The following is a 22,588-nucleotide window of genomic DNA, read 5'->3' as shown; positions in this document are numbered from 1 at the left end:
GTACGTGTGAACAATGGTTTGCATATCTCTAACCTGTTTGTGTGATTGAGCTATTCATGGGAAACGTGCTCCTGTGGCTCAACAATACGGAGAAGACCACTTGCTGTGATCATTTGATGAAAATTCCATTGTCTGTTAACAGCTGCATGTGCATACACACATATATCCATGTGTACGCACACACAGTAGGCCAATCAATACTGAGCACAGAAGCACTGACTAACAGGAGTGATCCTGCTTCAATAATTGCAGGTTAGTCAAGGCCGATTCTCTGCACCTGTGGCGTGACGTGAAAACACAGCTTGGGTGGCCAATATATATTCAGACAAAAGACTAATTAATGGTGATGTAAAAAGCACAATTACATGGCAAATTGCAGTATGCATTGTGAAAGGGCTCAATTTCTCCTGTGCATCGATTCTGGTGTCTGAAATGTCAAACAAACAGGCTTGTTTTTACAGATCTCAATGCCTGCTGGACAGTTTTCAAGTATCATGAGCATACTGTTAGTCGATTGTCTCCAATTAACTACAGACACATCTCTGTAAGTGTGTCTGGGTATCTGAAAGTTAGCACTGAGGGTGACATGCACTGATCAGCCACAACATTAAAACCACCTGCCTAATATTGTGTAGGTCCCCCTCGTGCCGCCAAAACAGCGCCAACCCGCATCTCAGAATAGCATTCTGAGATGCTATTCTTCTCACCACAAATGTGCAGTGCGGTTATCTGAGTTACCATAGACTTTGTCAGTTCAAACCAGTCAGAATGGGGAAAAATGTGATCTCAGGGATTTGGACCGTGGCATGATTGTTGGTGCCAGATGGGCTGGTTTGAGTATTTCTGTAACTGCTGATCTCCTGGGATTTTCACGTACAACAGTCTCTAGAATTTACTCCGAATGGTGCCAAAAACAAAAAACAGCCAGTAACTCACCTTCATGTTGTTTTCTTTGCAATCTGCGGATGGAAACGCCTTGTTGATGAGAGAGGTCAACAGAGAATGGCCAGACTTCTTCGAACTGACAAAGTCTACGGTAACTCAGATAAACACTCTGTACAATTGTGGTGAGAAGAATAGCATCTCATTCTGAGATGTGGGTCGGTGCTGTTTTGGCAACACAAGAGGGACCTACACAATATTAGGAAGCCATGGATTTAATGGCTGATCGGTGTATGTTTGTAACATGTCAAGATTGCAAAGAAACAACATGAAGGTGAGTAAATGATGTAAGAAATGTCATATTTGGTGAACTATACCTTTAATTAAGTTGTTTTTCATTTAAGTGTCAACTGCGTGTGTTTGTACTTACTGTCAGCATGCGTCTGGATGAGTTGTGGTGTGCTAGGTGGTCCATCGCCAGGCGTGGTGAAACACAGCACTGCCGTCTCATACCAAGTGAACTTTTTTAAATTGCTAACGTAACCATAGTGACGTGACCCATGAAACTCGGGGGCAATGGTCACCATTGTAATGCATTCTGGACAGTTTTCGGGCCACACCAGCAGCTGTTAGATACAAGAATAGGACATATAGTAAACATTCTCAACTCAAATTAGAGCTTAAATTAAACCATTAAATCAAACCTGGTGCTTTGTGGCTTTTAGTCCATGTCTGTTAGCTTTGAAATAATTTATATGCTAGTGCACAAAATAAACTTTCAGTAGATATTTGCATTTAAAATGCATCTTTCTCTTTCAGGTCTCTCTCTATACTGTTACCTTGTATCCCTGGTTAATGCCGTTGATGAACTGTTGGGGTGGAGGCGTCCAGGTGAATTTGATGGTCGTGGAGTTAAGTGCAACAGCATCCACATCTTGAGGGGGCGCTGTGGGGACTGCACAGAGGGAGACAATTAGTCTTAAAAATATTTCAGTTAGGACAACTCTCAGAGTACTTTATAAAGGATTTTATTAATGTAAATGACATTGGAGTAGGTTTGGTCTTGGTGGACTAGATCTGTTTTATGCATGCTGCTGCTGCTTTATATTAGTCAATACGCTGCTGCTGTTAGACGAGAGAGAGAGATGCTGCTGCCTCTTGACATAAATAATTATTCTGCTGTTGTTGGAAACGTGCTGCATCTGAGACGGGAGACATGATACTGAACAAAATAACTTAATCCCCTCTACCTAAAGCTGATCTAGACAAGTCGTGCTGGAGAGGAGGAGGGTGAAAGCTATGCAAGGCTGTGCTACTGAACTTGAATAGAAGCCATTGAGGTGAGTACCGTTTTTATAAGTTTTGAGAGATCGCCGTAATTGCCTGATTGGTTTACATAGAGGTGTGTCGGGAATTGAACCTATTGGCCTGCGCCATGTAGTGTTTACTAATGGAACTTAACAGGAGATTCAAATAAATCAACAAACATAATTATGCAAAGTGTGCTGTTGCACTTAAAGCTAAATGTGAATATCTAGTGTAGTCTTAGCCTCAGAAGCCACGCCCATGCTCCGTCGGTTCACCGGCTGTCTGATGCATTTTACACACAAAATTAGTAGAGCTAATTAGCAGAGTTTAAAGGAATATTCCGGGTTCAATACAAGTTAAGTCAAAAATTATTGTTGTGGTAATCAATATTATGCCACAAATGCTGTCGATTGAGCTTAACTTGTGTTGAACCCGGGATATTCCTTTAACAGGGCTTCCAATCGTATTGGTTGGCTGCTACATACATTTTGGGAGTCAGGGTGCACAGCTAATTCAATCCACCAGGAAACAAAGTTGTGTTTAAAAGATACAGTGTTGACACTAAAAGCACTCCTGAGAAGAAACTACCCACAAACTAATCCAAAGTTTGCAAGTTTAGCACCTTTTAAAGAAGTTTTGATGGACTTAGTAGCAAGTAAACTACATACCTGCAGAAGTGTATTTTTTGCATCTTTCAACTGTGAAAAAGTCTGTATTTAGTACTTTTAAAAGTATTCTTATTAAAGTCTTTACACATTTCACACTAATTATTCCAGTGTCGACTGCTGTTCGCGAAGACAGACGTGCTATTTTTTTTTTTTTTTATTTTGCACTACTTATTGCACTGCGTTCTGTTACTGTGTATCTCTTTCAGATGAACCCACCCCTAAACAAGCAAACAACAAAAACAAATTGTGTTTGGTAAATTGAAAAGTCTGTTAGATGGTCTCTTCCTATCTAAGTGGGCAGGTCTTAGTCAGAATAAACTGCAAATTGGACCAGACTATATGAAGACATTGTTTGCCACATCTACATGTATACTGCAACACTACAGTACATCTATTGTTTATACACTGAAAAAAAATTTTTTGTTGATTTTATGTAATTCAATTGTAATTCCATACAAGTTCCATACAGTGAAAATGAGTTTCCTTAATATAAAATGTAAATGTAGGCTTTACTCAAATATTTTGTTGAATTGAGTAAACCTCACTTAAATTTGATTTGTCTAAATAACTCCAATGGACATTACAGCTTGCTACAAGCTAGCAACAATACATATCAGCATTTTATACATATCTTTTTTGCTTTAACAACAATAGTGCTGCTAAAGGTTTACACCGATCTTCAATCAGCCTTTATTGTGATGATCCCTCAATCTTTGCTTCATGACAAAAGCAAAACACATTGTTATTTTTAACATGGTAAACCACCTATCTAACCATTAGCTCCACACTTCTCCACAATGGTAACCTCCAAAAGAAAAAACACCAACACAGAAACTTCTTTAAATACCAACAAAACAGAACTTTAAACACTAACAAGCCTCTTATTTGTTTCATTTGATGTAGAAATACATTAAAATAACACTTAATTTCAAAATGTACTCTCCCAATCCAGTCCCATGCAAAGCATGCAGGGTAATGCAAATTCCCTGCCTGGTTTCAGCAATACTTTGATGCAACAAATATTATTCACATTGTTCCAACACAACTGGATTAAGTAAACATAGATGGATTGTACACAATGAAATTAAGTTAATACCAAATGATAAAGAAATGTGTTGGATTTACTCATTTTAATTAAGTCAACTGAGCAGCAGTAACAATTATGTTGAGTGACACTATCCGTTAGAAGTCTGAATCCATTTAATCATTTCATACCAATGTATTCATATCACTTTTTAATGACTGTGTTGAATTTTACTGGGACTTTACACAATATGATTATGTTCTCATCTCATACATAAATGTATTAAGTTGATTTTAAGTGTACTGGTTTAGTATTTTCAGTAGAGCTGCTTTCCATTGTTTTCAGTGTACCTGGTTTCTGAATGTAAATGTTTACTCAAAGCCTGCCCCTGTTTTCATACATTCACACAAAGTTATATACTGTACAGTACATACTACATTTAAAATGACCATTCACACAGGTACAGATAAAGATAAACACATGAACGAAATATGGTTAGTACCCAAAGTCTTCCTTTAGCCTATCAGTGTTATACAGCAGGCACAAGTGTGCGGTGGAAAGAAAGAGATCATATTTCCATAAAGACTCAATGCTGCTTACACTTAATGTGCTTAAGATGGCCTCTTTAAGGTCAGGCCTGGCGAGTTGAGTACAGATTAAATATTGCTCAATTGGATTGGACACTCTGATTTGTCCTGCTGCCCTATTCATTTTAAACACAATAACACATCGGCACAAGGTTACCTTAGTGTGTCTGTGTCCGTATAACTGAACTGGTGCAGGGACAAAAATGCACTGCTCTTGACCACACACACACACATACATACACACAAAGCACAAAAGCATGATGCTTTTTAGCTTTGAGGTCATCTACATGCTAATGTACTCCAACCAAATTAATTTTTAGCAGATATATGCAGTTAAAATGTACAGTCTTCACTTCTGGGAAAACTGACCAATATATTAATGCCTCATCTTGGACTACATATAAAATGCACTGTAGAATGAGAACGTCCTTCCACACAATATCACTTGCCTCCAACTAGTAGCAAATCATGGTTCATGGTTGTAGCGTAAACTAAAGGCTATTGGGTATTTAAAAAAAGGGACTACCTTCAGTATTTCCCTCCCAAATTAGAAATACACGGATAATCAATTTGACCAATATTGTTTTACCGATAATCAGTTTTTCTACTAAAAAGGTCATTGTATATTTAATATCGTGTCTAGCAATTAATTTAGCCATTTAATGGATTTCTGTTTTCTTTTGTGTGTGTTAACATTTAAACCTAGCAATGATTGTAAAAAAAAAAAAAAGAAAGAACAATAATTAAAAATAGGTTCTGAATATTTCTTTTCTGACTTAATCGTTAATCGGTTCTTTAATATAAGGTCTAGCCATAAATTGCTCCATTTAATGGATTTATATGTTTTATTGCTTATTGTGCAACATTTAGGCCAAGCAATTATAGTGTCAAAAAAGCAGAAAAAGAACACTAATTAAAAATCAGTTCTGCATATCAGTTATTGTTCACTTAAACATAAACGTTATTGGTATTTGTATCAGTCAAGGGTCAAAAACAAACTGTTTTACATTTTGGTTCATTCTGAACAGAAACAGTCATTTTTCGTTCCGGTTCCAGCATTCCACAGCCTCATTTCCAATTGGTAACCAGTTAGAACAAACTAAAGAATGGTCAATAATATTCTTTTTTAAATGACAGTACTCTGTGCTAAGGGTGGGTGATATACCAGTTGCAGTGTAGTCAGATCTTACAAGAGAAACAAGTCACCTGTTTTGGAAAAATCAAGCTCAAAATAAGGTACTCGCCTCATTTAAAATAAGCAAAAATAATCTATTAAATTTTTTCCCATGTGGGGGAATTATCAGGATGATATCATAACAAATTATAACAAGCACTGTATACAATATCCTTTATATAATACTGCATTTTCAATAAATGGGTTCTTAATATTAAATATATACCAAAAACATTTCACATATTTCAAATATTCATTTGGACACCTAAAATCAATAAAACATTGCAGGCTGAATGATTCTGAATGTTTTAACACTGGTTTTTAAACTTGTGGTTCCTTTCAGAATCAAGGTGCATGCTTATGTTCTACTACAGAAGCCTCAATTTTTCACAACAGAAAAATGTGTAATTCTGAAAATGTACTGGGATAAACCCTTTGGTCAGAACAATATTAACCATTTACCAGCATTTTAAAATAACATTTTCACTCTGGAGCAATTGAATAGGATTCCGTTTTTAGTCCCTAGTATCAGTCCTTATTAAACAATATTGGTCAGTCTTTAGCCCAAACGTCCTGTCTCAACAGGAAATACATAAACACATGAAAAAAAAAAAAACCTACTGTACCCTTGTTCAGCGATTTCATGGGGTCTTTAAAGTAAATAGCAGGAGTCTATTAGTCTCTGCGGGAGTATTATTACAATGGCTTAAAATAATATGTATAATCATAGCTCAAGCATCTCAGAACACTCTGCACGCACACACACACTCATACAGACAAATTCACACCCATGAAGCAAATTAGATAAATTAATGGGCTACGGTCACTGTTTGCCTGGAGTCCATAAATTTTTAGGAACAATCTTTCATATAGCCAATCTGTGCAGTAAAGCCAGCTAATGGATTTTATGGTTCCCATAGTTACTGTAGATCCTTTATGATATCGGTAACTCAATGAGAATTAAGGTTCTTTTGGACCCCTATAAACACGTGCCACTAAACATCAAAGGGTTTTAATCCCTGATAACCACCAGATTCAAAGAGCACTGTTTTGAACAATGTTCTGGCTAATAATGCAGTGCTTGTGTATTTGCATATGTGTGTGTGTGTGTGTGTGTGTGTGTGTGACTGTCTAACCCCCTTGCAGTGTGTACTCAGTGACAGACTGGCTGTACAATCCCAGGCCCGCTCCAGTGTAGGCAGCCACTTGGATCTCATACTGCGTCCAGATGATGAGCTCTCCAATCAGACAGTAATTCATCTCTGCACTGGTGATATTCTTCAGCTGAAACTCACCAGGCAGACCCGCCAATCTATACCTGAGTGGGAGGGGGAGAGAAAGGATTAGATGTTTTTTTGGGAGTTGATTTTCGACCTATAACACAAACATTCTCAAAAACACTTGCTAATTCATCTAAATTTTAAAATTCTTTCTAAAAAAACATGCAAGTGGTGTTACATCAGATTGCTCATAGTCTATTCACTGAGCATCTATATACAAAAATGGCAATAGTTGACTGAAATCACCAGTTCCAATCTGATTGGCTGGCTTTACGCAACTTCTGGGAGTGGAGTTCAATTGCTATGTGGAGCCTAAGGTGTTTTCAAGGATTTTTAGCATCTTAACATATGGTTGCTAGGGTGTTATGGGTGGTAGCTATGTCACTGATAGGTGGTTGCTTATGGGCCAAAGTCTAAAGAGCCCACCCCTATGATATTCTGGTCCATAGATATGGCTTGTGTCACTTCCTCTACATTTATTGGATTTTTTTATTTTATTTTAGTAATTTTTTTGCCAGTGTTCTTGTCTACCACACGAAGATCGTGTCTCTGATTGGCTTAGAAAAGAAATAGTCTCAGCTCAATGCACAATTGGAAGTATCATTCTTGTCCTTAACAAATTAAGCAAATGACGAATTATACAATGAAGTTTAATACTTGGGGTTAGGGGTGTTCAAAGGTCATTCCATATTATGGTGACATGGTTTGTTGCTGGTCGTTGGTGGTGTACCAGCTCTGTCCCACTTGACCCAAATGTCTAATAGTACGTTGACCTCAGCCACAACCAAAGGCTTTCAAACATCTTGACCAGCTTGGACAAGTCTGGACCAGTTAATGGCCAAAAATGACCAGGTCAGAACAGCTAGAAACAATGTGAAATGTTGCTACCATCAGAAGCTGGTTTTAGAGGAATATTCATTAAGTTATTTAAGATTTATTGATAAGGGCTAGAAGGTAATATCAAATCCATTCAGCTGTGTTGTTGATTTACAGCTAGAATCCAAAGCAAAAGACTTTATTACAGTACATTAAAATATGTGTGTATGAGAGAGCGTGAGAAAGTAGCTCTATACAGGGTTCCCACACCTTTTGAGTAATGAATTTCCACAACTTTTCCATGGTTTTACTAGACACTCTTGATAAGGATTTAAAAAATATAATCTTAGAGATATTGCACTCACAAAGAACAATTTAAAGCCAATGAAAGACTGCAGAGCTGAGCAACTAGAAAAATGAGTTTTCACGATAGAAATTTCCCTGACTTTTCCACAACTTTTAAGATTTTATGAATTTCAATGACATTTCCAGGTCTGGAAATCACACTTTTAACTGATATTTCCAAGTTTACCATGACCGTGGGAAACTTATATGTAGATATTCCAACATAGTCTCATGGCAACTTGTAATAATTTGTACGATATGGTGCAATCGTAATCCTACGACTTGGCTTGTACAGAAAAGTACAACGTTTATTCCCACAGAGACCAACAAATCAACAAACAGAATGAAATCGATACAATACAGGCAATTTTAGCAAACATTTGGTTACTCAATCCATATTTTATGCTAAACAAATGAATGATGTATCTCAATAACCTGTAATACACTTCCCTTGTCTAGGGAAGGGAAGCCTAATTCTAAAATAGTGAAATCATATATACTATCACAATCATGCAAAACATGTGCATTAACACACACTTACCTGAGCACATAGCCCCTGAGAACTCCATTGAGCTGTGGTTCTGGGGGCGGCTGCCATTGAACCATAATGCTCTGGTTGGTTCGACCACTTGCCACAATGTTTTTTGGAGGCGCACTGGGTGGTTCTTCTCGCAGCATCAGTCTGACAGATAAAATCAGAAAAACCTCATCATAAAAGAGAACTACGTCAACCCTGGAAACTTATCTCAGTGTTTCTCTCAGAGGCATCCATAGTTACTAAAAGTTTCCTTCTGGGCTTAGCCAGTATAGCTAGAGCGAGAGAAATTGATCTTTCTGACATGTCTGAAAAGTCTTTAAAAGAACAGGAATAACTTAGAACTGACCCTGCTGTGGTAAAAGGGTTCGCTGAAATAACCTCAATTTCACTTAGTTCTTTAAAATAATTGAAACCTGGAAAAAGAGCTTATTTCATTGGAAACAAAACCAAACTAAGGGGAATCAGACCAGGTGATTTTCACCTTCAGCGTTTTAAAGCCAGAAAAGCCTGTTTCTAACACAGACCCCAAGAAGTATGGACACTTAAATGGTATATATTAAACTGCATTAGATAACAAAATATCAAGTGGCATGCAAACAAATGATGCTAGACCTTTTCTGAGAACTAACTTTACTTTTCATAGCCATATTTACAATTGCTTTTAACCAACTGGTTCCAGGGTCATTTTAGTAGAAGTATAAAGCCAGTTTCTTTAAAGTTCACACAGATGTCCTATAGCGGAGTAACAGGTGTAGTTTGTTACATATATGATTCACTGATGTTTGCCTAAAAGTAGCCATATACAATTGTTTTACAGTTTAAAAATAATCCTTTTGTTAAATATTTTGTTTGAAAAGTGAATCTTTCTTTAAAATAAATGCCATATGACTTTCATTATTTTTTTAAATTTTTTTTTAATGTGGCTGAATTTACATATGTTCTCAGAAATGTGCTTTATGAAGCCTGAAAAAGCAATGTCTGGTTTTTAAATTTGGCAACAAAAATACAAAATAAATAAATAAATAAATACATTAATAAATAAAAAAGAGCCAAACAGGTGGCCTACCTTTGTTGCATTTTCAGTTGACAGAAATATTAACAATAACTTATGATTACTGAGAAACTTGCCATCAAGCTCTCTTGTTCCCTCTGATGTGAATAATTTTTCCAAATCAAACGAGAGCAAAATAAGCATTCAAATACAAATATATAACAAAATAATTTTTAAACAAAATAACGTTTCAGTATATGAACTGGCTTTAGAAAATTGTATGTTTCTAATATATACTACAGAAATTGACAGATCTCTTTTAGATTCACCCCATTAGAGTAATTCAGCGAACCCTTTAATTTCTTAATTTGATCAATAGCATGGGCTTTGAACTCAAAGTCTATCTGTAGGATTCAGGAAACTGTAGATTGCCAAAGCGGGCAATAAAAAATTATTTGCTCTAATCTGCAGTTTAAAGGTTGTTAGCTTGATTAAGTGGTCAAGCCCTAAAGTGTCTCAAGCGTGCAAACTTGCGGTAAAGTTAAGTCTGATTGATGTTTTGTCAAACAAACAATAAGCATTCTAAACCAATTTTAAAGGCTTAGAAATATTCATTTTAGTCCATCATTTTGTATCTTGGGCAATTCGGAACAGATGGCATTATTAATACCACCTATTATTTAATTTTTGTCATTAATGTGAATTCTGCTGTTAATACAATTGTATAACTTTAAAATTTACAATGTTTTGGCTATGTAATTTTGGGTGTATGTAGTTAAAATGGGAGTCTAAATTAAATACTTTTGGAAAGTTGACCAGTGATGTCCTGCGGTGTGACATGCTATGCTACTGTACATTTAAAACTATTTAAAAAAAGCATTTTACTAATTATCTTATCAGTATTATGCATGTAGCATTTATGATCTCATATTAATTGAGGGACAAGGAATATTTTTACTTTAAAAATATTTTTCCACACCACAGGACCATTTAAAGGCAAAAGGGTTACTAAACAAAAAAGTTTAAAAGAAACCTTAAAAGAAATGGTATCCAGTTACAGAACCTAAAATATTCCCTTGTACATTCATATAATTATTAATGTAGGCTCTTTAATGTATACATAATGACTATAGACCTTTCTCTGAAAAACAGCATTAAGTTGACCAATCCAGGTCAAGCTGTAAATATTATTAATAATAAATACGTAAAACAAAAGTTTGACATCAACATTGAAGTGTGCCGAATACATATGAAACACATTTGAATGACAAGACCTTGTACTTATCTACATATTCTATAAGTTGCACTCTTCCTTTGAAGGTACTTTGCCAAAAAAATGAATAAGAAGTATAAAAGAAATAGTTATTTTAATTTTTCATATAAATGATGAAGATCCAGGCATTAATTGGAAATGAGGTCAAAGCAGATAGGTGCTCAAATTTTAATTAGTGCCCTCGCCATCAATATTTGATTTTTTGTGTTTCTGTTCCTCTTCATCTTTTCTCTCTCTTTCCTCTCCATCTATTCCTCTTGTTACCACTGATCATTTCAAATGAAACATTCAGCTTGAAAGATAAGTGATTATACACACAGGTTTGGTGATTTGAATTATGTTTAGCCACATTTAGTCACTACTTTTTTATCAACTATAATGTGTAAAACTTACACTTGCAGCCAAAAGTTTGGACTAATATACAGATTTTGCTGTTTCGGAAGGATATTGGTACTTTAATTCACCAAAGTGGCATTCAACTGATCACAAAGTATAATCAGGACATTACTGATGTAAAAAACAGCACCATCACTATTTGAAAAATGTCATTTTTGATCAAACCATAAAATCAAACACCTTATCCTTGAGTAATCATGCTAAATTGCTAATTTGGTACTAGAAAATCACTTGTCATTATATCAAACACAGTTGAAACCTATTTGGTTTGTTAAATGAAGCTTAACATTGTCTTTGTGTTTGCAATAGACTGGCATGTCTTATGGTCAATATTAGGTCAAAAATGGCAAAAAAGAAACAGCTTTCTCTAGAAACTCATCGGTCAATCATTGTTTTGAGGAATGAAGGCTATACAATGCTTGAAAAGATTTCATACAAATGTGTACACTACAGTCTTCAAAGACAAAGGACAACTGGCTCTAACAAGGACAGAAAGAGATGTGGAAGGCCAGATATACAACTAAACAAGAGGATAGTACATCAGAGTCTCTAGTTTGAGAAATAGACACCTCACATGTCCTCAGCTGACAGCTTCATTGAATTCTACCCGCTCAACACCAGTTTCATGTACAACAGTAAATAGAGACACTTTTGAAACAGAAAAAGCACAAAGAAAAGGTTAGAGTGGGCAAAGAAACACAGACAATGGACAACAGATAATTGGAAATGAATGTTATGGATCTTAACCCCATTGAGCTTTTGTGGGATCAGCTAGACTGTAAGGTGTGTGAGAAGTGTCTGACAAGACAGCCACATATTTGGAATGCCAAGGATCTGCAAAGCTGTCATTGCTGCACGAGGAGGATTTTTTTGATGAGAACTCTTTGAAGTAGTTTAAGAAGTTCTAAAACATTTTTTCAAATTATAATAGTAATTTTTCACATTATTAATGTCCTGACTATACATTGTGATCAGTTGAATGCCACTTTGGTGAATAAAAGTACCAACATCTTTCCATAAGCGCAAAATCTGTACATTATTCCAAACTTTTGGCCACCAGTGTACATGTAATTGTATGTTTGTAAAATAATGATGAAGTATTTCCTGCAATTTCTTATTAACTAAAACATCAATTTGGAACCTTCTATCAGTCAATCAACGTATGAATATCAAAATGTAGCCACATTGAAAAACATACACAATAAAACATGAATAAAATATAATTATGATACATCTACAGTAGGTACGCACATAGGCAACAGAGAACATATGGGCTTTCAAAAAAGATTTAAAAGTCTCAATAGTAGCATAGGATCTAATGTGTAGAGGCAGACTATTCCACCGGCGAGGGGCAGCAACAGAGAAAGCACGATCAGAAAGCACAGTCAGAAAACAGTGAAAAGAACCTTAAATTGAATACTATGTTTAACTGGAAGCCAATAAAGAGAGGCCATCACAGGAGAAATACTGACATGCATCCTAGTTCCAGTCAGGAGTCTAAGTGCAGCATTTTATACTAACTGTAGACAATGAAGCTTTTGAAAGCCCCAAATACAATGAATTACAATAATCCAGTATGGATGAAATTAAAGTATGAATAACAGTCTCCAGATCCTTGAAAGATGGGAAGGGTTTCTATTTGGCAATGGCCCTGAGATGGAAAAAGCCACCTTTTACCACGGAATTTATTTGCTTATCAAATTTTAGACCAGATTGTTCCCAAATGAAATAGAAACCAGACATGGGTCCAAATCACAGTTCTGCATATCAGAGTTAAGTTTCAAGTTGAAACTAGTCTTGGGTCAGGCCTCAAGTCATGATGGAAAACAATTACTAATTCTACTGGATGGCTAATCTTTAAGAGTTCAAGTCTTTATAATATATTATAAATTACTGATTGATTGATTTCTTTGCAACTTCTTTAAAAATCCACTGTACTTGGACTCGTAATACACTTTGCATAAATTAATATTCAGCGGGGTCCAAAATTAAGGGACTGCATCGAAATTCAGGAATTCAAAATCTAATTTAAACCTGGAAATTAACCAAATCTAAGAAAATATGGGGAGAGAAAGAAAATGAAAATAAACACAATTAGTGCACTGTTTCTTGCTCACTAATCAAATAAGCAATTTGTGACATTGAACATTTTAACACCTTCTTACAAAAGATCAGATTTCCTAGCTTCTATCGAAGCATGCAAGATGCTCTTTAGAACATTCTCAGATTATTCTAGGATAACATGTATCATCAGATTTTGCACAAACTTGTGGAGTCCATGCCTGCTTTAGTGTATGCTGTCAATAAAGCAAAAAAGGGACATACCAAACACTATCAAATCCTGAAATTCATCTTTCAATTAACTTTTCACTTAAAATTGTTATGCTACAAAATTGTTATGCTTGTTATGCTGTATAGTACAATTTGTAATGAAAAATTCAAAGATGCATTGAAAAATTTTCAAAAGTGGTCTCAGACTTTTGGACCCCACAGTATATCTCACAATTCCTATACTGTACATTTAAAACTTGGCCTCAACTTTATGTTAAGCAATTCCTTTTGACTTGTTGCTCACCAAAGAGTAACATTAAGATGGTGAAACTGGCCATATTAAAATTAATTGAGTAATTACCAAATGGCACACATTATCTGTTCTTTTAATAACTATGGATTTATGTAGTCTGTTAAATATTTGCTTAATTTTCCACGAACGTTAGCTAGTGGATTACTTTTTCTTTTTTTTTTTGACCTAGTTTTGAGTTTAAAAAAGTTGTTGCAGAGATTTTGCCCCATTGATTTTGCATGTTACAAATGTCTTTCCAATGTTGCTAACATGCATGGTTGACTTACCTATTGGGACATTGCATACTGAGTTGTTGTCAGTGATATTACACACTTGTGTTCATCTGCAACAAATCACTGCACAAAGCACACAGTCATCATACTCTGAAAAAATATGCTCTGAAAAAATATGCTTCCTTTGGTAACATTTAAATTGATTGGCTTGATTCAAGTTAAAAAATATTAACATCACTGTATCAACCTGAATATATTAGGATAACCCAACAAATGTCATTTTAAGGGTTAGATCGAGTAGAAATAGCTCCTTGAGGTAACATTTGCAGGTTACCATTTATTACAACATTATATTTATAGCGGCAGTTCAGTGGGCGAAAATGGCTTGTAAATGACAGGAGAATGGCCAGACTGGTCCAAGCTGACAGGAAGATGACAGTAACCCAATCTCGATACACTCTAGAGACTGTTGCACGTGAAAATATCAGGAAATCAGCAGTTACAGAAATACACAAACCAGCCTGTCTGGCACCAACAATGATGCCATTTTTTCCCCATTTTGATGGTTGATGTAAACATTAACTGAAGCTCCTGACTCATATCTGCATGATTTTATACATCACACTGCTGCCACACGATTAGCTGATTAGATAATCGCATGGATTAGTAGATGTACAGGTGTACCTAATAAAGTGGTCAGTGAGTGTATATATATATATATATATATATATATATATATATATATATATATATATATATATATATATATACTGTATATACTCGCCTATTTTTAAAATGTACACATTGACATCCAATTGAACTGTTTTAATGCTTAACAAAATGTAATTAATATATCTTAAAAATTTCGTTTTTTTTATTTTTTTATTTTATTTTATTTTTTTATTTTATTGAAGATTACTCAATTCAATTTGATGGAATTTTGTTACAAAACTGAAATGCATAAATCTTAAAATTATTATTTTTGAGTGAATGTATAAAATAATGCATCCTTCCTAATATTTGTAGTAAGTCTACATGAATCTTACTGAAGTTCTCAAAAGGCAGTAACACCTGAAGTATAATATATTTATATACAGTACATATTTACGAAAAAAAAAAAAACCTTGTTTACATTGTACAGTAGTTATCCTATATTTTCATAAGAACAGTCACCAAAGATTAGTCAATAAAAAGAATCCAAAGAGTTTAGCTTTTCACATGATTATGACAGCAGGGAACACTTTAGCTGAACTGGCACTGTTTGAAATACACCACCAGTGTCAGTTAAAGGAGGATGGCTTCAAATAGAAGCTAAGATCTAGAGAACAGCATGGCAACCTTTTTCAACATGCCCTTGAAGATTGAGCAGACCTTCTGCCTGTCGTTTCGCAAAGTGTGTTTGGTATGTGCATTTGCTTTACACCTGTGGCTTGAAAAATAGCCATTTTAACTTTTTGGCCTTTAAAGTTCTTTAAGCAATTTGATTTAGAATGCATTCATTGTGATGTGTGCCAATTTATACAAGAGAAAAAACACATGCACAAAAAACAAAATAAAGAACAAACAACAAAAAGGCCTGTATGTTGAAGTGTCCTTCCCTAGAGGCAACTTTGTATATGACATTCTTTCCCCGTGATGAATAAGCTTTGAAAAAAGCAGTTTCTCACACCTTTATAGGATTTTTTTTTTTGAAGATTTTTAAGATTTTTTTTTTGCGTCTACATTGTCATAATGGCTCACAATCAGAGGCAGAGATGGGAGCACTCACGTAATTCAATTACAATCAACTGTTCTTTTGATAGGGTTCAAATCTTGCCCTTCCATTTCCTGTCTAACTAACTGACTAACTATGTGTGTGTCTGCCCATAGGAAAGAAAAATCACAACTGATATATCTTCAATGTGCCAACTGTTTCTCCTAGCCATCAATGAGATTAAATGAGGAGCAAATTGAGTCCTTTGCAAATGTTTCAGAAGAAATTCCAACAATAGCTCAAACTGTGCTCAGATTTGCCAAGATACTATCAAAAGTCAGATTTCAATATGAACTCAATATATTTCTATATTATCAAATACTTCCATTATCTGAGGTATGCTATTCACATTTGTGCCCACTTTTGTTTCTCCAACGTAATTTTAGGAGAAACATCTAAGACAAAGGTGATACTTCAAAGAAACATAGTTGAGAACGCCGTTAGTTCTCCTGAGATAAGAGCAACCTCGGAGCAATAAAAGTTTCTTCTGGGTTCTTACCTGTTCGTCTCTGCACTGTACTGTCCACGTCCCACCTGATTGACAGCGCACACTCTGAACTGGTATGTCCTTGCTGGTGTCAAACCACTGACTAACAAACTAGTTAGTGCAGGACTAACATCAGCCATGTACACCTTCCATGGAGAATCTGTAAAGCAGAACAATAAGGACAAAATCTTCTTCCATGTTCTTTTAAATTGATCTCACTTTACATTACAATGTTCATATTGTAAATAAAAACATTTGTGATTTAAGTTAAAAGACATTTGTCTAAAAGGATTTAAGTTAAAAGACATTGTGCAGTTGTGGTGGGGTTGAGCAGACTGATTAGACTGTGAATTCAGTGACAGGAGGTTGACAGTTCTGCTGCTGAAATTGGTCTGAGCTTACTAAAATTAGAATCACTGCCCCCAGTGACTGAAGCAGAAAGTGTTGTTAAGGTGAAATGGTGCCAAAAGCAAGTTGTATTTTTAGTTGTAAATGACATAATACAGTCAACAGGAATGCATATATTTTTTAACCTTTCTCCCAAAACCCAACCCTAAACCTAACCATTAGTGGAGTAAATATGTAAATTAAGCGCAAAAATACAGCCCCAGAGTCGCGGTCACCATTGGGTTTCTCCCATGGTCTCCGAGATAATTGTAACTACAATAACAAAAAAAAAATTATTCAACCTAAAACTCTATATATATATATTTATTTATTTTTCTGATTCGATCATATAATACAAATTTTGACTTGTGGGACAGTACACATTACCCCTATGGCCTTTTTTTATTTATTTGTATTTATTTCAAACCACTCATATTTTACTCAAAAAAAAAAAAAAAACATTGTTAAAAGAAAGTGCAAGAACATGTGCCTTTTCCATTGACAAGGCATTGACGATGAGGATATCTCAAAATGGCTAAATATTGGTCATCCCTAGCCAATAATTTTATATCTGTCACAGTCTCGGTGAGTACACTGGTTTGTTCCAGTTTGCATTTTTCCTCTGATGATTCAGGTGCTGCTGGCTCACGTAATCAGCATTGCCATGGGAACCCTGATTGTTTCCATGGGAACGCTGATCGCTCCAGCTTTCAGCAAGCGAGAGGCACCTGATCGCTATTAGTTCCCTGCCTATTTACCTCACTCTGTTTTGTGTTCGTTGCTCAAATGTTGTTGAGTGTTGTTACTTACCACTCTCTCTCTCTCTCTTTCTCTCTCTCTCTCTGCCCTAGTCAGTCCTGTATCTTGTTCTCTGTATTGGTTGCAAGTCTTCGCTGTTTGTGCCTGGATTGTGGTTACCTTTCAGCCTGTTGCTTCCCTTTCCTCTATGCTTCTCCTGAGTTTCCCTCAGCGGTTACCTCGCTGCACAGGATCTGCTTCTCACACTACCGCGACACACACAGACCTACGAACACACCACTCTCCATAGGATTCCTCGCGGATCTGCACTCTACACTTTTATGCCGCACATTCTTCACGCAGTGCTCACTCTGTTTCTTGCTGCGGCCCTCCACATACTCTATGGAGGCAATCAAGGTCCCTTTCGTTATCACGCTCCTGACCGGGAGGGCCAGCCAACGGGGAACTGCTATGTGGGAGAATCGCCACCCTTGCTGCTCGTCTTTCCAGGATTTCTCAGCTGAGCTGCTTCGAGTGTTCGAGGGATCTGCCCATGGTCGTGAAGCCACTAGGATTCTGTCCGGTTTGTATGCCATTGAGTTCTTGCTGCATCCGGCGACTGGAATGATGGAGCTCATTGGAGTTGGTTCCTGGATGGCTTGTCAGATACGATCCAGGATGAGATTTATGCTCTGAAATTGCCTCCCCGTTTTGACGACCTGGTCAATCTTGCCATTATAGTTGACCAGCGCCTCACGGTTTGACACTGCCGATGTCACTCTTCACTCCCTACGTCGGCTGACCGTTACCTTCCTCCTGCGACCGGGGCATCGGAACAGCAGTCCGAGGTGGAACCCATGCAGAACGGGAGGACATGCTTCTCACCTGAAGAGAGACAGCGTCGCATGTCCAAGGGACTTTGTCTCTATTGTGCTGGTCCTGGTCACATCATTGCCAACTGCCCAGTAAAAGCTCACACTCGTCACCGGTGGTACTTGGGCATCCATGGTTGGTAATGCACAATCCGCACTTTGACTGGTCAACCAACTCTGTTCTTAGCTTTTCACAAGGAAAGTCCTTATTATCTTTCCCATTTTCTTAACTCTGTTGTTTCCCCTGTCCAGTCTTGTGTGTCTTTTCAGGATGAACCAGCAGATTTATCCAGAGTACCTGAGGCATACATGATCTAAGGTGGTGTTCAGTCGGTCCTGCGCCGCGACCCTTCCTCCTCATCACCCGTACGATTGCGCAATCGATCTGCTCCCTGGCACTTCTCTTCCACAAGGTCGGTTATATTCACTATCTGCTCCCGAGAGGGAGGCCATGAATAAATACATGAATGATTCTCTGGCAGCCGGTCTCATCCGCTCTTCTTCTTCCCCTGCAGGGGCGTTTTTTTTTTTTTTTTGCCTAGACGATATACTGATCTTCTCCCAGAATATCAAGGACCATGTCCAGCATGTCAGGCAGGTGCTTCATTGACTGCTAGAGAACTGACTGTTCGTTAAGGTGGAGAAGTGTGCTTTTCATGTGCAATTGTTTCTGTTCCTGGGGTTCATCGTCTCGTCCGAGGGAGTGCGCATGGATCCGATTTAGGTCAGAGCAGTTTCCGATTGGCCAACCCCAAATTCCCGCAAGTCCTTGCAAAGGTTTCTGGGGTTCGCAAATTTCGTTATTTCATTAGCAAATGCCACTGGTTAGAGGATTTGGGGGTACCTTTCTTGGTCTGGACCGACCATAAGAACTTGGATTATATCCGACGAGCTAAGCGTCTAAAGTCCAGACAGGCTCGTTGGGCACTATTTTTTACTTGTTTTGAATTTGTTTTGTCTTACTGTCCGGGCTCTAAAAACACCAAGCCTGATGCCCTGTCCCGATGTTTTGAAGTCGGCACCTCCATTGCCCCTCCGGATACCATCCTTCCCATCTCTCGGGTGGTGGGCATGGTGTCCTGGGACATGGAGTCTAAAGTCCGTTCCGTGCTGCTTAACACCACCTTGCCCGCCGAATGCCCAACGGGTCTGTTATTCGCTCCTCGTTCAGTCCGGACACACATCTTCCGGTGGGGCCACTCATCCAACATTGCCTGCCATCCAGGGGCTGCTCGTACTCTGGCGCTAATTAGACAGCGATTCTGGTGGCCATCACTAGCGCAGGATGTTTGCCGATATGTGTCCGCTTGCCCTTTCTGTGCATCTAACAAGACTGCCTGTCAGCCTCCGGCTGGACTCCTCCAACCGCTGTCAGTTCCTTCGAGACCCTGGTCCCACATTGTCATGGATTTTGTCACTGGTCTTCCCCCATCCCATGGCAACACGGTCATCATGACCATGGTGGACTGTTTCTGGAAGGCAGCTAATTTTATCCCCCTCCCCATATTACCTTCAGCGAGGGAGATAGCGGTTGAAGTCACTAACCACATCTTCTGCATTCATGGCCTCCCGGTCGATGTGGTTTCTGACAGGGGACCACAGTTCATGTCATAGTTTTGGGCAGAATTCTGCCGACAGCTGAGGGCTACTGTAAGTCTGTCCTCTGGGTTCCATCCCCAGACTAATGGGCAGGTGGAGCGGGCGAATCAAGAGCTTGAAAAGACCCTGCATTGCATCACTTTCCATAATCTGTCTTCTTGGATCTCTCATTTAGCCTGGGTTGAGTGTGCCCACAATTCCTTTCCGTCATCATCTATGGGGCTATCACCTTTCCAGTGTTGCCTAGGTTACCATCCCCCTCTGTTCCCTGCACCAAGAACCCGACATCCAGGTCCCTTCTGTGCATGCCTTTATTCAACGATGCCGTTGCACCTGGCGGATAGCCAGAAAAGCCCTCCACCGGACTGGTACACATGTCAAGAAGTCAGCAGACCACCACCGGTCTAAACCTCCAGCTTACGCCTGCGGGCAGAAGGTCTGGTTGTCTGCTAAAGACATTCATCTCCGACTCCCCTCTCGTAAGCTGGGGCCCAAATTCTGTCACAGTCACAGTCACTGTCACAGTCTTAGTGAGTCCGCTGGTTTGTTCCAGTTAAGGTGAAATGGTGCCAAAAGCAAGTTGTATTTTTAGTTGTAAATGACATAATACAGTCAACAGGAATGCATATATTTTTTAACCTTTCTCCCAAACCCCACACAGGGGTTTGGGAGAAAGTGTTTACATTTTTACATTGTGTTTACAGGTGCCCCTGGCTCGTGTAATCAGTGTTGTCATGGGAACCCTGATTGTTTCCATGGGAAAGCTGATCGATACAGCTTTCAGCGAGCGAGTGGCACCTGATCGCTATTAGATCCCTGCCTACATTTACCTCACTCTGTTTTGTGTTTGTTGCTCGATTGTTGTTGAGTATTGTTATTTACCACTCTCTCTCTCTCTGCCATAGTCCTGTATCATGTTCTCTGTATTGGTTGCCAGTCTTCACTGTTTGTGTCTGGATTGTGGTTACCTTCCAGCCTGTTGCCTCGACGCTTCTCCTGAGTTTCCCTCAGCGGTTACCTCTCTGCACTGGATCTGCTTCTCGCACTACCAAGACACACACAAACCTACGAACACACCACTCTCCAGAGGATTCCTCGCTGATCTGCACTCTACACTTCTACTACGCGTACAAGCCTACGAACACACTCTACTCCTCCACGCTGCAGCCGGTGCCGGGTACCCATGATGCTTCACCAGCTCTTGCTGTGTTTAATAAATAAACTGTTCCTTGCCTCTGCACTTGGATCTTTTGTCTCATCCTTTCTAACAATATCGGCCTAACACAACAATGAATACTAATGAGATCACTTTCAACATAGACATTTTAATGTAAAGTGTTACCTTTAAATGTAATGAAAAACATTGCAGACAACACCAGACTTATTTGTCTCATACTAGACTTTTTCTTGCTGCATCAAAGTATATATTTCTTGAATAAACTGCTATTTTTATTTTCCTTGTTTTATTTGATTTATGGTCAGTTATTTGAATTATCTCTTTCTACACAGAGGTTTAACAAATGATGAAATTGACTGGGCTGTTGTTTATTCGGGAGGTGTTACTACGCACAACACTCAGTGTGTGTGTGTGTGTGTGTGTGTAGTACATTAAAAATTATGGGAAGCAGATCAATGAACAATATTACTTGTGAAATCACTCAAGCAGACCCAAGAGAACTGTAGGAATAATTAATATAAAGTACAACGAGAACAGCAAGTAGTCAGCCACAAGATGCATATGAATGCCAATAAAGAGAAAAATATACACGCACAATACCACATAATGTCAAATAGTTGCCTATAGTTTCTTTTTCTTTCAAGCTTCAAAAAGGAAGCAAAAACACCATAATATCATAAAAGTGGTCCATACAACTTGTGCGCTATATGCCAAGTCTTCTGAAGATATACGATAGCTTTGAGTAAGAAACAGACTGAAATCTGTTTCCAAGATTTTAGTCTGTCCCAAGTCATTATATACTGATGCTGAACTGAATTTGTGAACTGAATTGTGAACTGAATCAATGGATTCATTGAAAAGATCAGACTCGTTCACATTCGTTCACAAATCGAACATTGCTACTGAATTCTCATGAGCGCGCCAAGGAAAACTAAGGCAGCTGTTAAGATTTTCAGTGAATAATGACTTACATTTACATCTATTCCTCACACAAAGATATTGTATGGCATTTGAAGACTTAGAATACAGTGCACAAGTTGTATAGACCACTTTAATGATACATTTATTGTCCTTTCACATCCTTTTTGAAGCTTGGAAGCTTTAGTCCCCATTCATTGTAACTGCAGGTGAAAAAAGCGACAAGCATGGTCTTCAGAATTTCTCCTTTTGTGTTCCATGGAACGAAGAAATTCATATGAAACAACATGATGGTGAGTAAATGATTACAGAATTTTTATTTTGGGGTAAACTATTCCTTTCAAATGTGTGCGTGAGGGAGAGAGAGAGAGATCTTGGTGTTTATTACAAACATTCAGCACCTCTGCCCAACCACATTTTTCAATGTCTTTCATTGACAATACACAAATCAATCTCTCTCTCTCATTGTTTCCCATCACTATCTCTTCTTACATTCATCTTCATGTAACAGTGTCTTGGCTCAATACAGCGAAAACAAACCTTCTCCCACAACCCTCGATTACAATACACTTCCATTTC

General features: G+C 37.8%; 1 protein-coding gene across 1 annotated transcript in view; it reads right to left on the bottom strand.

Annotated features, from left to right (window-relative positions):
• LOC127445557 (protein sidekick-1-like) overlaps positions 1 to 22,588 on the bottom strand; it is a 317,499-nt gene that overhangs the window by 79,745 nt on the left and 215,166 nt on the right. The window contains exons 18-22 of the mRNA XM_051705711.1: positions 16,331 to 16,478; positions 8,626 to 8,766; positions 6,780 to 6,961; positions 1,722 to 1,837; positions 1,313 to 1,508 (exon numbers count right to left, since the gene is read on the bottom strand). Coding sequence (XP_051561671.1) covers positions 1,313 to 1,508; positions 1,722 to 1,837; positions 6,780 to 6,961; positions 8,626 to 8,766; positions 16,331 to 16,478 — 783 coding nt within the window. The remainder of the gene's footprint in view (positions 1 to 1,312; positions 1,509 to 1,721; positions 1,838 to 6,779; positions 6,962 to 8,625; positions 8,767 to 16,330; positions 16,479 to 22,588) is intronic.

The sequence above is a fragment of the Myxocyprinus asiaticus genome, chromosome 8, assembly GCF_019703515.2.
Source record: "Myxocyprinus asiaticus isolate MX2 ecotype Aquarium Trade chromosome 8, UBuf_Myxa_2, whole genome shotgun sequence".
NCBI classification, from domain to species: domain Eukaryota; kingdom Metazoa; phylum Chordata; class Actinopteri; order Cypriniformes; family Catostomidae; genus Myxocyprinus; species Myxocyprinus asiaticus.
This window is presented reverse-complemented; position numbering and strand designations above follow the sequence as displayed.